The sequence below is a fragment of the Aythya fuligula genome, chromosome 11, assembly GCF_009819795.1.
Source record: "Aythya fuligula isolate bAytFul2 chromosome 11, bAytFul2.pri, whole genome shotgun sequence".
Classification (NCBI taxonomy): Eukaryota; Metazoa; Chordata; class Aves; order Anseriformes; family Anatidae; genus Aythya; species Aythya fuligula.
In genome coordinates, this window is record NC_045569.1 from 15,548,324 (window position 1) to 15,565,646 (window position 17,323).

The 17,323-nt window shown below is 49.7% G+C and overlaps 1 protein-coding gene across 2 annotated transcripts in view; it reads left to right on the plus strand.

The window, feature by feature from the left end:
• CHD2 (chromodomain helicase DNA binding protein 2) overlaps nt 1–17,323 on the plus strand; it is a 54,909-nt gene that overhangs the window by 4,628 nt on the left and 32,958 nt on the right. For both annotated transcript variants that reach the window (XM_032194555.1, XM_032194554.1), the window contains exons 3-4: nt 9,802–10,033; nt 12,716–12,802. In XM_032194555.1, the coding sequence (XP_032050446.1) occupies nt 9,802–10,033; nt 12,716–12,802 (319 nt within the window). The remainder of the gene's footprint in view (nt 1–9,801; nt 10,034–12,715; nt 12,803–17,323) is intronic.

Genomic DNA, 17,323 nt, shown 5'->3' on the forward strand with positions numbered 1-17,323 from the left:
GCGCATGCTGGGTACGCCGAGTGCGCTGGCAGCGCTCAGCCCGCCGGGCGGCGGCTGCGCAAACTGCGTGGCGTACGCTGAGTGCGTTGTCTGTGTGAGGGGGTGCGCGGCTGCCGGCTTCCCTTGCTTCTCTCCGTCTGGCGGGCTTTTAGATTTTTTTTCCCCTTTTCTATTTTTTTTATATTTTTTTAATAGACTAACGGCTATTTTCGGAAGCGAGTGGGTGACTTGAAAACGAGCTGGGCTATTTTTGGTGCCGCTTTTTTTTTTTTTTCTTTCTAACTTGAAAGTAATTACAGAACACAACATTCCTGAAACATCTGGCCCTCTTTAATACCACGATGGCTTTCAGCGTCCTTAATTCACTAAAACTCTTCTTTCAGCACACGTTTTGCAACTGGTTTTATGGAAGCTGAGTGGAAACGTTAACCGTGTTTATTAAAATATCTCCAAACTGGGCTTTCAGCTCCTCCTCTGCTTAGTCTCCGGGTAGCTGCGTGGCCGCCCTGCTGCACCCTGCCTTTCGGTTTCACTTGCCCTGCTCTATTCTTTAATGAGTGTTTTTTTTTTTTTTTTTTTTTTTTTTTTCCCCGCCCCCCCCCCCCCCCTCTCCTGGTCGAGCTTTAACCCTTTACGAAGCTGTCAGGAGGCTTTTTTGAAAAAAGGGAAAACGTTGGATCAGTGGCGGGGACAAAAGGAGCATGTGCGAGGCATTCATCCCACCGTGGTGTCAGCCCAGCCGGGTGGCGCATAAAGGAGATTGTTCTTCTTGCTTTGCTTTGTGACTTCTGCTTCACATTACCCTCTCAAAGGAAATGGCTCATCCAATTACAAACGCACCATTCCCAGGCTTAAAACTTCTCTGTTTCCTGTTCTGTGACTGCTGCCAGCGATGGACGCTGTGTGCAGTGCTGTAAAAAATGCTCGGCAACTGCAAGCTGGGTTCTCAGCTCTTCTGCGTTGTGTCCTTCACTTAAACATCCGAAGCTAATTAATCAAATTTTATGTGTTCTCTGAATGTGTGACTACTTTGCTGAATAAAAGCGGAAAGCCAGGATTAAAGAATTCACCTGGGTAATTGCACAGCCCTGCAAAAACGCTCCTGTAGCACGCAGCTTCTGCCAGAGCGCTGCTGTGCTGGGGCACACATGCAGGCAAGCGTCCTCCCACCTGCACTGCCCCGTGCCTGCACCTCCAGAACCTCCATGGCTGGGCTGAGATCATGGATCGGTGCTCTGCTCTCTGTTGGGTTGATGTTTTACCTGCTGCACCCTGAGGGCAGCAGTTGCTCATCTGCACCTTCCCCCATTTCCTACGTGGGCTGACCCTGAGCTCTCCCACGGCTCGGCAAGGAACAATTTCACGTTGCAGCGTCACGGGGTCACGCCCGGAGCACGTGGAGGGGTGGCACGAGGACAATGGGGTGTCTCCCCTGTGTGCCTTGTGAGCAGTGTGGCTTTCGGCATTTCGCCTAGAATAGCCACACTTGGATTTTACATCAAATTCAGAGCACAAATGTTTGAATGTTGAAGTGAGTTCCAATTATGTACTTGGCACAGTGAGTGGGCATGTAGACCCTGAACTGACACTTCTGATGCCATGGTCTTGCTGCTTTTGAACTCCAGACGTTGACAGTAAGCCTTCTCTGGGTGGCTTTGGCATCTTAGGCTGAAATTGCATCTGATACACACCTCCAGGTTATGTATGTCCACTCTACCTTGTTCTGTGTCGCAGGCATCGGTTCCAGTGGGAATTACACTGCTACATTAGGCTGAGTTCTGAAGACTGAGAAACACGCCTCAATCTCTTGTTGCCCGTAGCTAAAATTCAGTTCAGGAAGGAGATAATGGATGGAGAAAGGTTCTGTTCTGCATTATCTCCCCTCTCCTTCAAGGAAAATAAATACAAGCAGCGCAGCACTGGGGGAGGGGATAGCCTGGATTACAGTAATTAGATATAAGCAGCCTTCTAGCAAAGGATGTACTGCCCTACTGACATGGTGTCTTACATAAATTCTTCGGGTGTATTTTTATGAAAAGATGTGTGCTGAAATGCCACTTGAAGAGCCTCTTCCAACAGGCGCTGGAGTACTTGTAAAGACTGCCTTTATATCCTGCAAAGGATCCTTGAAAGGAAAGCAAAAACGCCTAGATGAAAAATTCATGTCTAGTAGCTTGCAGTGAAGCTTCTGTAAGTCTGTCACGCTGCTAATGCCTCCTTTTCTTGGAGCAGGGAGCGTATTTTGGGTATAATAAGAAGCAAAATGTTGAGTCTTTCCAAATGTGCAGTAGCTTTTATTACATCACTGCTTGTGCCACGCTGCTACAAAATTATAACTTTCAATATATGGTTTGCTTTATATTTACATGTGGGCTTAGAATCATTTTTGCTGCGGTGTATGTATTTGTCTGACCTTGGCTCCGAAGGTTAAAAAAATAAAATGTTTGAAACAGTCTGTCTCAGCTTCTCGCCTGGTATTGTGCTGGTAACTGCTCACATGGCGTTTCGCCTTGGCAGGGCTCCTGAGGAGCGTGTTTGCCAAGCTCTGGGAGCTTTGCAGCTTGCAGCGCTGCTCCACGCTTCGTTGCCCGTGAACCTCTACCCCAGCTCTGAACGAGTGTGTTGCAATGTCAAGAATCCCGACTCCAGGCCACCTGGGTCCATAGAAAAAAGTTATGTTGTAACTATTGCTGTTCCTTGCAAGTTTTGCTCCTAGGTGTAGATGATTGTGTAATCCCTAATATATTAATTACAGGGGTCATTGATGGCTCTTTCATGGCGAGGAGCCTCTGCTCTTAACTGGAGTTGCCGCTGATAGGAGAGCTTTGAATGCCATGTGCCTGCTCTCTGTGGAAGGGAGGCTTAATGCCGAGCCTTACATCTGGTGGTTAAAGGCAGCTTGTAACAGGCACTGGGAATGCAGCTCTCAGGCTGGGTCGAGTTCCTTTCATCTGGAATCAAAAAGGATTTTGTGCCTCTCTTTGTTACTGATTTTGGGGTTCCAATTTTCCATATTATTGCATTTCTTTAATCTGTTGTTTCTCAAATTAAATTTGTGATCGATGGGGGAGGAGGAGACAAGAAAAAACAATGCAAAACCCTGACTGTACTAATTTAAACCTAACTTATGTGTGCGCTGCAGCCTTTCTGCAGTGTCTCTAGATGTTTTTTTACATCTGGCTGTGTGCATAGTTGCCTTTGTGCTGGCCCAGCTGTGCCCTGGTGTGACAAAGCAGAAGCTGGAGTGGCAGAGGGCCTTGGTGAGTTCACCCCTGCTCCTTAGCTCAGCCTTACCGAAAAATGTGGGTGCCAAAAATGCCTTGGCCCTGGAGCACAGAGGTGCTCGGTGCGGTTTGGAGGCAGCTCGGAGCATTACGGTGCCCCTCTGCCTTCCTGAGGAGGGGGAGTCCTCCTTTTCAAAACCCTGAGAACCGCAATTGTACTTCCCTTTCGGTGCTGGGAAGGGGAAGGGTGCTGCCTTTGGAGCTTCTCAATGGCCCTCCTTAATCAAGCAGACAGGTTTTGACTCCTTTTGTCGCTGTGCTGTTTTTTTTTTTCTTTTCCCACTACACATCCCAGGCATTTTCAGCCTCTGGCTCAAAGATCAGAGAGCGAGAGAGCCTGCTCTCCGGCTCATGAATGAACTGCTGCTTTTGCTTTATTATGCAAGCATAATGTGGTGTCTTTGTAGTGTGGGGAAGAAAAAAAAAAAAAAAACTTTTGGAAAATAGTTGTCATTCAAGATAGCCCCATGTGCTATACAGGGAGCCGCACCAGAGCCGGGATGGATATATTTAGCTCGCTGTGCGCTCAGGATTGCTTTGCCTTTGGCATTTGGGAGTCTTGTGCCGGAGCAAATAGCGGTGGCCAGAAAGGGAGCGAGTGCCTCTGCCTCCTCCCCTTCCTGTCCTTTGAGCCAGGCTGGCAAGGGGCAGGGCCCAATTCAGATGGTTATTTAGATAGGATACCTGCTGGGTGCATAATCCCCTGCTTGTTACTGTAGCTCCCTGGCCTATTGTGCCCGGTGCTGCGTAAATGTAATTAACACCCACTTTCTGCAAGCAGGGTTTGCAGTCACGTGTGGGAAATGTGTGTGTTTTCCATGGTAACTCTTTTCACTTGCCTATTTCAGAACAAAAGTTGCTCGTCACTGAAAGGTTGAGGAAATATTTTTCTACCCCCAAGTCCTTCCCTTTTCATCCGTCTTTTGAAAGACTCGCTGGTCATCTGGCAGGGGCAACCCTGTATGTATAGCCCTGGGGCTGGTTGTTGTGCCCCACAAAAGCCTGTCCAGATTTTGCTGAAATATACTGTGAATATTCAAAGGTGTTTGAGACTTCTAAACTGTGCGAAGAGCATCTCTGTGTTTGCTATATTCTAGTTTAAATTCCTGCCTTGAAGCAAGATCATTCGTGGAGCTGGAAATGATGCTGGTAACAGAGTCAGGGGAATTTTTTTCTTCTCTCCCTTCCCCCATTTCTATTTTTGCCTGCAGGAAATGAGTTAAGAAAAGCTCAACGTTGACTAACCAGAGTTAGGAAAAACTCCTCATTGACTAACCCATCTCAACTCTTACCACCAAGGAAATCTGTGCCTTAGGAGACAGGCAAGCACCCATCACTCTTTAGTAGACTTTCAGAATCTAAAGGGAGCTCAAAAGGTCCTTTTTCTGAAGTGCCACAGGTCCAGTGTCATTCACTTAGCTCTCCTACAAGCTCCATGCACTGCCTCCACGTCAATAGCTGTGCTTACTGGAGCATTTGCTCATGTTTCTGTTTTTTTTTTCTTCCCCAAGACAAGGGATGGATCCCAAGGAGATCATCTCGTTCCTGTGGTGCATGCTTTATCCATTATCCTTTATCACTTTCATCAAGTGACTTGCAGCCACAGTCAGTCTTGTGTTGCTCTCCAGGGCTAGAGGTGAGATCGACACGGTTCAATATATGTATTTTTTTACAGCTACTGTGTGTCTTGGATGCACACGTCAGCGTTAACTGATGATGCTTGTTTTTATTTTCAGGGTCTGTAGGCGTAGTGTGTATGTTTGTATATAATAGGGAACATCATATTTATAGATCAAATGTTCAGGGGAAGCGTTAAAAAGAACGCAGCAACATGGCATCCAGTTCAGTCAGCGCATCCTCTCTGACTTGTCATGTCCCTTTGCCCTCAGAACCGCTTGTGTGTCTTCCAAAAGTGACCTACACACCTGTTCAAACAGTTTTGAGTCGGTGGCATGCATGGTCTTTGCTGCTGTGTGCTTTGGAGTAAATCCAGGGTCACTTCCATTACCGGGTACCACTGGCAGGCAGGCGATACTGGCAGCCCTCGCTGAAGACCTACAGGGGGTGAGAAACCTCTCCTAGTGGTAGCACTGGACCTGATGGATGCACCTGCTCTGCAGAAGACATCCTGCAGGCTTTGGGGCCAGCTGCACCACTAGGTCATGCAGCAGCAGGGCCGGTGGGCTCACCCGCAGAGGTGGGCTGACCCGGGGTTCCAGAACGCGACCCCAACGGCTGTGTTGGCAGCAGGGGTTGCCACGGAGCTGAAACGGCACCGGCAGCACCGCTCGGCTCTGCCGGACGCAGGTGGTGAGGAGCCAGGCTTAGCCAAACCGCGCATCTGGCTCATTGCTGCCCAAAACCGGGGTCTCGCTGGCCCCTTTCGCCTTGGTGCTACCAAGCACGGTGTAGTGCCACTGGTCTGTAAGGGCTTGGTTCTGCCTTTACTCGCCAAGCCGACACAGACTGTGTTTATTGTTTTCTGGGCTCGTCCTCTTGTGTGCTGCTAAATTCAGGTGGCTCATGGAGGCGCCCAGCGCCCTGGCTTGTGCTCGCCCAGGCACAAGGTGAGTGGGGATGTGTGCTATAGTGTGTGGGGTGGGAGAGGGGAACGGGTACCACCGGGTCCCTGCGTTTGTGGCAGCGAGCTGACATGGAGCTGGGCCTCTGCTGTTTTTTGGGCATGTGAAGCTTCGCTCAGCCCCAGGGTTAAGCGTGTGTTTGCCTGCAAGGAACGATAAACTTTGCTTCTGATGTTATCCGGCTCTGGGAGCCCGTGCCAAAGACCATTTTGAGCCTGCGCTGGGGTTATTTGGCCTGTGCTGAGGTCCTGCTCAGCTCGCAGAGCAAAGCCCAGCGGAACTTTGCTGTTTGGATTCAAACTTGTTTAGAATCAAACTGGTGAAGTGGCGCGGCCTTACCAATTCTTAAAGTTAGGAGGGGCTCGCCTTGTGGGAGGATCTGCAGCCATTAATCCTACTTTCTGCCCCTGGCTGAATTCAAGCTCTGTCCGTCGAGAGCTCAATTTTGAAGTCAGGGCAGAATGGTGCCAGTGAGAGCCCTTCCCGTGGCAGCTCTTGACTCCAGAAACGTGCTGGGTCACTGCTGAGGGACGTCAGCTTGCCTTGCACCATCTGAAAGCATCCCCTGTTTGTCCTCCTTGAGAGCTTATAAAATGTCTTGTTGCTGTTAGCAAAGATGATCCCCTGTAAAATGAAGTCATGGTGCTCAGATGTGAAATATTAAACGCTAACATGGGAGGCTTGAGACGTGCTGTAATTGCCTTGTAAACTTAGATGCCTGATTGTAAAAGGTCTTATCATTGCCGTTCAGCTACTTATTTCTCGGAAGGAATGTGTCCTTGGTAAGGGATGACTTTTTTTTTTTTTTTTCCTCCATCAAATCAGGAGCAGATTCTTAATTAAAACAGAATTATAGCCTAAAGTAGTTCCTGGAAGCCATGGGAGCATGTTTTGCTGAGCATTAGCAGATCGCAGTTTTTATGGGAGTTTCTCGCTTTAAGGGAGTTCCCAACGATCCAGCTGTAGTTTTGATGTTCATGGGTGTTTTTCTCTACTGAATTGGAAGGGTGTTGGGCTGCCTGACGAGGGATTTTGACACAATTAATTATAGCTTATCCCCCAGTTACAGTTTAATTGTGAGTAGGCCTCTTTTGGATGTTAACTCAGGGATGTTAAAGCAGGGCATATCCCAAAACTAGTGTGTGAAAAGAGGTATAAATCACCAGCTATGCACAACGGCAAGGCCTGCTTTGACACGTCGCGTTGCTAAGCCTTTACACCTTACTGGCAGGTGGAAGCACCTCCTGATTGTGTTGGTGGTATTTAGAAAGGATTGTTTTACGGAATTGGCTTTTAAGTATCCTTTTGCCTTGATAAAGGGATTTCAAAGTCTTTTTAAAAATTATTTGCAACAGCCTTGAACAGGAAATGGCGTTTCTCATCTGCACTAGGGCAGGCACGTGCATACCTGGGCACCAGCTGTGTACCTCATCTGCGCCCTCCTCTTGGCAGACAGCTCTGTTCACATCGAGAGAAAAATGATAGTGTCCAGATAACGTGGCTAGCACGCAGGAACAATGGCTAGGCATGTGTACAACGGCTGTCCCTGTATCTTTGTCATAGAGCTTAGGGCCTTGAGAAAGAAGTTGCTCCAGAGGCCGGCGCTCATTGCTCTGCCTTCACACAAGTATTGCCGAGGCCCTGTTGTAATTCCTTCCAGCTCTTGCCCATAAATGCGACTGAAGAAAAGTATTTTCCTCTTTCCCGTGTCCCCATGGGACATGGGATGCCAACTTAATTTGTCCCGAGCCTGATGTTGCCTCTCAGTGCCGTGGCATTGGAGGTTTGGCCGCCTCTAGGCACCCTCTCAGGAGGTCAGGGCTCTGTGGGACGTGTCCTACTGAGCCCTGCCCATGGAAACCGCCTGTCCCTAGCGTATTGTTTCCTTGAATGCTATGGTGATGTTTCCTAACAAAAATCCCTCGCTTTTCTTGAAAAAAACAACAACACTGGATCTTAAATTTCCAGTGAAGAGGTTTCAACACTTCTTGGAAGCAGACCGCGTTCCAGGGCTGCGGCTGAGCAGATGTTGGGAGATTTGTGGCTGCGTTTGTGGGGGCCAGGGCGAGCTGTGGGAGGGCAGGCGGGGAGCTGTGAGGCCCTGGCAGTGGGCAGGGGCAAATGGCGAGGCAAATGTTGAGGGAAGGATGGGAGCTGAGTGTCACGGGGCTGTGGTGGCTGCTTGCGGACCTGCTTGATGGTCCCGTCCTGCTGGAAGGGAGCGATGCGACACCCACATCCCTGTCAAAACCGAACCGGGACAACGAAACCGGCGATCATCGGTGACAATTCATCCTCGTCTCTGCTGGAAAGTCTCCGTTTCTCTCTCCCTTTGGACGTTTTTGCCCACAGCTCCTTTTATTTTCCTTCCCCTCCCCTTTCTGCAAACACTGAGCTCTTCCACTCCAGGCCACGCGAGCTGAACCAGAGCAAACAGCCAGCGGAGCGATGAAACCCTAAGATGGTGGAAGAGGGGTGGCCGTGAAATGGCGGCCGGGAGCTTGGCCGCGTGCCCTGTGCTGGAGGGATTCCTGCAGGAGGCTCCCGCTGCGCTCGGCTGCTGCCCTCTGCCCGCTCCATCGGAGAAAGCAGCCGCAGCTCTGCTGGGGCGGCAGGGAGGCCTCTGCATCTCCCAGCAGCTCTCAGCATTCCCCTCCGACAGCGGGGAGCTTCTTTCCGCACTGGGAACGAGTCCTGTTTGCACGTGGATGTGTGTATGGATGTGTATGGACACTCACTGGCTGTGTGTAGTGATGCCTCTAAAGCACACATTGATTTCTGCCTGGTTCGTCTTTATTGAATGATATCTGTGCTACATGCTATATATTTTTTTGTCCTTGATGTATTTTGATTTTTAAATCATGAAATCCAAGCAGAGCTTTCAGTGTATCTCATTACTTCTGTAGTTGTACAAAAGGAGACACATTAAAAACCCGCTTTCCCTCTGCAAAGTTTTTCTGCCTCTTTTTTCATGATGTTGTATTTGCAACGAACTCTTCAATGTAATGAAAGCATTTAGCTGCAGAGAAGGGCTGGAAAGAGATGGAAAGAGATGCTCCTTGTTTGAGAAGTTTGTAGTCTTATTATTGTCGCACTGCCTTCTAGCTTCTGTAACACTGCCTTACCAGCAAGTGTGTTATATAATTGTAAGAATTTTCTGTTTTCTTAAATTGGATTTTAAATTAAAAAAAAAAAAAAAAAAAAAAAAAAAAGGGATTTGGGAGAGATTAGACAAAGGTGTTTGAGAAATTGTTTCACGGCCACCTGAAAAAGCTTGGCCTCTGTTTGTTTGTTTGTTTTGTTAAGGAGCCTGCATTTAAGTGGATGTTCTGTGTATTAACCCATTTTGATGTAAACCAAAAGGAAAAAGGCACTTAATGTTCTGCTCTCCTCTTACTGGGTGCTCTGAGCAATGCAGTCTCCACAGCATTGGTGTAATCCTGTAAACAGAGCTCTCCCAGCCACATTCTGTAAAAGCTCCTTTCCGCTTCTTTTCTGCTAAATTTACTCTTTTTGAAGGAATGTGATGTTTACCAATACACAACATAATGAGTACATGTTTGGTGCTGGCCTCTCAGAAATTGGATGTTGGATTTTTGACCCCCTGGGCTTACCAGGCTTTGGAGGAGAGCCACGCCAGCGCTACTGCTCATCTGCAGTGCTACCAGGTGGCCTCTGAATTTGTTCTTATTTGTTCTGAGCAAGCCAGATCATCCCCGGAGAACCGGTGATTTTGATCAGGGCAGTGGTTTGTCACTGGTTTGGCAGTCGTACTGTCACCTGGGCATCCAACAGCTGGCCATGCAGTTCACACTCGTGTTTAGGCTATTCCAAGCCTACCGTTGTAGCTTGGATGGGGCTCAGGCTTGCTCGCTGCATATTTTGAAGCTGTGACAGTACAGTTAAAATGTAATCTCTTCTCTCTCTACCATCAGTCACTCGGCATCCGAAGAAGCCTCTGGCTCTGACTCTGCAAGCCAGTCTGAGAGCGAGCAGGGCAGCGAGCAGGGCAGCGAGCAGGGCAGCGAGTCAAACAGCAGCTCGGAGTCCTCTGAGAGTCAGTCTGAATCCGAAAGTGAATCAACGGGTTCGAAATCCCAGCAGACCCCTCCTGAAACCAAAGAAAAACCGGCCTCTAAGAAGGAAAGGATAGCAGATGTTAAAAAGGTATTGCCCCTGGTGCTCTGCAGAGCCGTGTTACCCCTGTACCCACCACCAGCAGGATGTTAACCAAGCTCTTTGCCTTCCCTGACACTTGGGCCAGCCTCAGTTGCATATTGCCCCAGCAGCCTCCCCCCTCTGGTGTCCCCAAGCCCCTTGATGGCTGTTTGGTGTGTGTGCATGGCCCTGTGTCATCCTGGTGAGCAGGAGCTTGTGCACTTGCTGTGACAACCCTTTGGGCACTAGACAGGTAGCAAACGAGGGGCAAACACCTGTCCTCAATAAGTAACCCTCTTGTTTCATCCTATCCCTCCATCCTTCCACTCTTCTCTTCTGTCTCTTCTCCCTTTAAGAAGCAGTAAAGCTTCCCCATGGGACACAGCCAGGAGAATATATAGGATTGGGGCCACTTTGGTTCGTTTCCATCACTGCCCACCTCTTTGGAAAAAAAGGGGAAGGAAAAAGAGGACAAAAAAAAAATAATAACTTTGTTCTGTCCAGGACAGCTGTGTTTTCTCCACAGCTCCCCTAGCAATCCCTGCCCTGCATAAGCAGGTTTGCCTTCTGGTTCACAGGAGGAAAAGGGTTTACAGGTGTCTGATGTGTGCAGTTTGCCCCTGGTTCATGTTGTACCTCCCCAGAGCAGGAGCTGTGCCTTGGCTGCCTGCGTTACCCAAGGGGCACCCGAGTAATGGACTGGGGTGTGGGGTGAGAAAAAAAGCCCAAATGCCCCTTTGGAGATAGGGACTGGGTGAACTGAGTTTGTTGGAGGGAGGGAAGTCAGGTTAGGTCAGTGATACTTCGTGTTGTGGTCTGTGACTGTCCTGTTCTTCATAGCTGTGGCTTGCACCTTGTGCTGCTCGTTCACGAGAGGGATTTAATGGAGAAAATTGCTAGGTAGGTAAAGAGCAGGAAGGGCAGTGCTCTCAGCCTGTTCCCCACGTACCTGCGAGGCAGAGGTGAGGGATTTGGTTGCAGTGCTCCCACTCCTCCCTCTCGCCACTCTCTGGGCTGCCTGCTCAGGTCATGGTAAACCTCCTGTGTTCATACTGGCGAGGCAGCACGCCTTTGTAAGGCAGCTGTGGTAACACAACCTTCACCTTTCTGTTTTGCTGTTGGTAAGTGGGGACTGAAGGAAGCTGCCTTTTCTGCTGCAGGCTGCTAAGAGCACGGCCCTGACAATAAACATTAAAATTACCCCACGAGGGAGCGCATCCATACGCAAGAGGATAATTGGTGTGGATGGAACACGGAAAGGTCAGGGCACCCTCTAATGAAGGCCTCTCCCTCCCTTAATTCTGATGCTAATGGGCGTTTTCCTCAGCTGGGGCTAACCTAGGCGGGTTGGTGCCTGTTCCCCTTGAATAACCAATGCAATTAATTATATCATTGTTTATATTGTGTTGCTGTCTAGATACGCCCATGAAGGTGAGGTTCATTTGTGTTAGGTGCTATTCTGATTTGTCATGGGAGTCTGTCCTCCGTCCAAAACCTGTGCCATTTAAAAGATGAAAAGACAGATTCTTCAAATGTTTGGGGGAGTATTTGGAATTTTTCTTTGATGTGGGGTAGTAAAACACCTCTGAATTTCTCTCTCTCTCTTTGCTTTCATGCCTGACAGATAAACACCTTAGCTATCTGGCCATTGCAGTGTCAGCCCATCACTCCTTCAAGAGAAGCAGAGAAAGTGCCAGACTACAGTCTCGCATTCATCAGTCCCAAGTCACTGCTGCATCTGGCAGCCCATTTTGATTTCATTTTCCTGCCAGTGGCTTGCAGAGATGCTTGAGGACTGGAGGGAGGAGAAGCAGAAGGACAGTAAATAGGCTTAGGAAACTATAAAAGGATAAATTGTGCTGAGGGACAAGGCAGAGGGACTGTTGTAGGTGTCTGGGAGGCATGGCAGGGATTTGTATCTGCCCTGTAAAGCTTCTGATACTCTCTGCCACCAACACAGGCACATTTAAATCCGTCAGCCCATCAGTTCTGCTCTCCCCCTTCTCCTCCTGTCTATCCAGAGAGAACAAACACATGCTTTTGTACATAGCTTATTACACTGCTACAGGGCCTGATTACAGCAAATAGAGCACAACCATTCCCAGTAACCCATGTGTCCTGCGCTGCCAAACGGCGTTTGCATCGGTGCCTTCAGGAGAAGAACGGGGTGGTCTGGTCCCTTTGCCACCTGGGATGGGTCACAGGCTTCATGTGTGAAGTTGCTGCTGGGGGCTTCTTGCCACTGGGTCCTTCAGGCAGCTGGTGAGGTTTTCTCTACGGGAAGGAATCAGGAGGGCTGTTTGTGAGTGACTCATCCTCTGTGTGGGTAGGTTCATTCCACCTGCAAGGAGTTGCCTCCTGTTGCTTGCAGAGCCTGGCTGTCCTGGCTGTCAGTGCTCTGTCCTTCAGCCTAAACGTATTGGAAAGTGTTTTTTATCTTGTGGGGAAGAAGGACCACTATACAGACAATGCTGAGATAAATCACGTCCTTTAAAGTCTTACTAAATAGCCCATAATAATCACGATCTGTTTCAGTCAGGTTTTTCAAGTGTCCTTCTACTGGTTGCTGCTGGCAAAACTCCCTAATGGTTTTATGTTGATTTTTTTTTTAACCTTGACCATCAAACCTCTCTAAAATGTCAGAAATACCTGGGGTGAAGCAGGCCTTCTGATGGTCTGTTTATTTTGCAGATGTGGGAAGAATATCCTGATGTTTATGGGGTTAGGAGGTCAAACCGAAGCAGACAAGAACCATCGCGATTTAATATAAAAGATGAGGTAAGAAAAAAAAAAAAGAAAAGGTGAGGGACTATCGAACGCTTAAAAACAACCAAACCGCATCTGCATCGCCTTGTAAACACTGAGTCCTAGCCTGGTTTGTGGATTTGGAGCGCACAGCTGAGGTCCTGGTCCTGCACGTGGATATGTGTGGCCCCAGGGCTCCGAAATCAGTGGGGCACTGCTGGGCTGAGCTCTGCAGGCACTGCTCTGGGTGCCGGTATGGGGCGTAACGCGAGTCATGCTCTGCTGTAGAAACGTCCTGGAAAACACAAAACCACAACGTGCTTCCAACCAGGAATAAAGGAGAGTGGCCTGAAACAACTCACAGCGATAAAGCAGGCGTTGCTGCCCATCCTGGGACGGATCGCGCTGATAGATGCGTTTGTGTGTGTTCAGCTTTGTGAGCCATCTCTTTTCTTTGGTTGAATATTGGAAGCGTTTTATGCTTCACTTGAAGGTGACAGTCGGTAGAGCCTGGCAGACAGACCTTCCAGTTGGTGCTTTCTCAGAGCTTCCTTTTCCCTGAGGATTAGCTGCCTTCGTTTACATCTAACAGACCTTGCGTGCAGAACTTCTCATCCGCAGACCTTCGGGAAGATTGAGTGGTTATAGAGGAAGGGAAAGAAAACCAGAGAGAGACCGAAATGAAAGCTCAGGGTGTAGAGTTTGCTCCTAAAGCGTGCAGACCAGGCTCTTTGTGCTCCAGCACCGCAGTTCTCATTCGCACACCCGAGAGGTGCGAGCGTGACGCAGGTCGCCGCCGCCGCCCGCCTCCAGTGCTGGACATCCCGCACGGCAGCAGGTTAGGAAGGGGCTTGCGGCACGTCATTGACTTAGCTTTTGTTTTCCTTTTCAAGTTCGGCAAAGCCCAGGCTCGCCGGCCGCCTCTCTGTGCGATGCCCCGGCGGCACGCACTGTGCCGGCGATGTCACACCCGCCACAGACCTCGGCTGCAGCCCCCAGTGCCCTGTAGGGGCTCAGGTAAGTCCCGTCTTTTTTTGTTTTACAATATTACGTGGTTTTGCAAATGTTGTTTTCTTTTTCGATATCTTTATTTCTTACTACTCAAGGTACGATAAAGTTAAAAAAAAATAAAAAATCCGAGATGCAAAAACTTTGCTATACCACAAAATATTGTAAAAAACAAAAAAAAATAATCCTCCCAATGAGCCCACTGCCATCTTTGTGAAAAGGAAAGCCAGAATTAACAAAATTGGACCACCCCATTCCCCCCTCTTTCCCCAAAGCAGTGCTGACTGGTCCCTGTAGGGCAACTCCTGTCTGCAGCAGTCTGGTGGCGGGTGTGACGTGTCAGGAGCACAGTGCTGGGGCCTCGCAGAGAGCAGGAGATGGAAAGCCTTGATGCTGGAAGACCCAAACGCCACGAGGGAGGAGGTAGCATAGCTCGATCCTGCCTGGTGCTGAGTGCTGCAGCAGCTGGCAGGAGCCCGAGGCGCTTGGCACCTCTTAATCGCCTTCTTCCTTAAAGCTTCTCCGCACTGCTCCTCATTTGTCTCTGCTGAGCCCACCTGTTTGGGCTGAAGGCATCAGGCACCTCATGGAGGTCTCTGAGATGTAGTCAGAGGTGGTGGCAACTTCTGATCAATAGCCGGGCGTGGGCTGTGAAAGAGCAGGAAGCGAAAGTGCTGCTTTGCATAGGGGCACGGAGCTGCTCGGGGCACTAGGGCTGTCTCCAGGAATAAGAACACATGTGAGTTTTCAGTAAAAACTGTACTTGCCCGTATGGTTTCTTTGCAGTTAATAAATCAGCCTCAGGTTTCAGCAAGGGGAAGCGAGACGTGCAGTGCAGGTGCCTTGCAGAGTGTGCTGGGGCCATCAAGAAAGAAATATGCCCAAAACAGACACAAATTTTTGGCTATAAGAAGGACGGTTTGTAATTAGAATTCGTAGTAAATGGCATGGTGCATCTGATGTGTGAAAGAGGGGCCCAGCCATTCCCCAAATACTTCTTTTTTTACTGTTGAAAACAGAAAATGCCCTGCTCATTTGCATTGTGATTAATGCTCTGCCTTGCATCTTTGCTGAAAGTTCAGACGTTACCGGTATCGCCAGGAAAGAGAAGTTCAGCACGCATCAGAAAACTGAGCTGGCGAGCTGAGAGGCTCCAGCTTTTCCGCAGAACTTGGGCTGTGTTAAGCCTGAAATGAGCCAAATCCTTGCTTTGACTTCAGTGTGAGCTACGGTCTGGGGCCTTCGTGTCTCCTAGCAGGCAGGGTGAGCTCCAGAGCCCCCCTGGGCCATGCCGAGGGACTGGTGGGGAGGACACCCTTGGAAAATCTGCAGGATCAGATCTTTAAAGCTGCTGCTGTCTTGGTGCAACGTATGCAGCATCATTATGTCTTGTATGGCACTTCTCCATGGTGAAATACAGCACAGACAATCTAGTAAAGCTGTGTGCACTGTCAGAGCTAGGAGAGAAGGAGTAAGACAGGAGGAGTTGACGAAATGTGGAGAGGGAGGGCTGATCCCTTCTGCTGGAGGTGAGGAGTGCAGGTAGGAAGAGGCTGGTCTTTAGTCGAATTGGAAGAGTGGCATTGGAACAGTTTGGGCACATTTGCAGCGTTTGGTATGGAAGGGGAGCTTGGGCAGGCCGGTCTTTGTGCAAATCTCCTTCCTCCTTGGCCACTGCAGGAGGGGCAGGCTAAGCCCTGCTCCGTGCCACAGCATTCAGGCAGTGCTGGCACTACAGGCTCCAAGAGCAAGCAGTGCACACCTGGCATCTCCTGCCGAGCTGCCAAAAACCCCAGTGGTGACCGGGGGCGGACGTTGTCAGCTCATCTCATGCCACTTGGGGTTGCGACGTTATCAACATACGAGTTGCAAGCGATTTCCCAACCCGTCTGCTTCCTCCTGAGGGTGGCTGCAGACAGATGAGACCTCTGGGAGGTGCTCCCAGCTCCGTGGCTGTCACCCTGCCTCCCTTCACCCTGCAGGTCACTGCCCAGAGCCCGTGGGCTGCCAACAGCACTGGCTCTGGCTGTGCTGCGAAGGTGCTGACCTCCCCCGTGGGCTGGTCTCAGCGAGTCAGCGTCGGGTTTTGCAGCCGGGTCTCAAAATGGGGATTTCAGAATTAAGATATTGCTATTTAAAAAAATAAAAAATGTTTTTATATGAATTGGTAGGAGGCAGCTTTCAGCCACAACTGGAGCCGGGCAGCTCGGGGTTGGGAAGGGAGATGGAGCCGGGTGAGGAGAGAGAAGTGATGTGGTGGGCGAGGAGAGGCTGAGTCACGGGCACGCGGGGTGGGAGCACCGGGCAGGCTGTGATGACTCAGGCTGGGGCCAGGCTGCAGCAGAGACAGCTCCGGAGGAGACAGCAGGGACTTTGTGATATGCAGCCGAGCTGGAGCCACAAGTTAGATTTTTCAAGGCGAAGAGGGAAAGATGAGTTCTCGAGATGAGCGTCAGCTACGCAGAAACAGCGGCGGAGCAGGAGAGCAGAGGCGTTAGGAAAGTGAAGGCAAAAATCTTGAAACATGGGATTTTGGCAAATGAGTGGAGTTAGTTTCAGAGAGCGGCAAAGGTCGTGTTTGGTTTTCTCCAAATCTGGTCTTCTCTGACGCAGAGCGGGAGAAAAATCAACTGCTCTCTGCTCGGGGTTTGCCAAGAGACAGCAGAAAGTAAACACGCATCGAGGGACGGTTACTGAGAAATACACCACAGCCGGAATGACAAAGCAGCACATGTCAGGGAGGAGAAGAGAGATTAAAGGAGGAAAAAGATTAAAAAAGAAAAGCGAGGACTTTAGAACTGTGCTGTGCTGAAGCTGCAGTCTGTGGGAGGGTTTGTGCGATGCGAGGGCAGGGCTGCCCGTGCTGCTAGCCGGCCACTCGCTTCCTGGATGCTTGGACTATGAGACAGGGATCCTGTGCAGTGCAACAGGTGGCGAACGTGTTCGTGTTGGGACACCGTGCTGGAGGTGTTGATGTGTCACCTAAATCCGGCACAAAACCACTGGGAGATTCAGCTCCTGGTCTGATGTGGCAACTAGCACTCCCAATCATTAAATGGAAACACAGGCACAAGCCAAAGGGCAGTTTCTGCTGGTGAAAGGGAAGCTGGAAAGTGGAAATAAAGGCTGCAGAAAGATAGCAGAAGTGTAGGGCATGACTTTTCCCTGCCTTGACTTCTTAACACTGCAGCTCAGGCCATTTCAGGTGATCCTTGTCCGAGCACCTCTGGGCTCGGAGCCTTGCTGCTGTCCCAGGAACACGGCAGGTGCACGAGAGGGACAGACACAGCCAGAGCTCACCCAGGGCTGAGGCTGGGGTCTCTCTGGTCACTTCTTCAATACCACAGCAAAAAAAAACCACAGTGTTAAACAGAAGATTTCAAAGGCGCAAGATGCATGGAGTGAGCAGTCTTTGAGGCTTTTTCTATCGTTTTAATACCCTTTGAAAAATCTCCCGTTGGCTTCTTCGGTTTTCTCCCCAGTGCTTTGTGTGTTCCGTGGCAGGTAGCTCGGGCGAAGTCATCTGCTCGTTTCGGGGTGTTAATT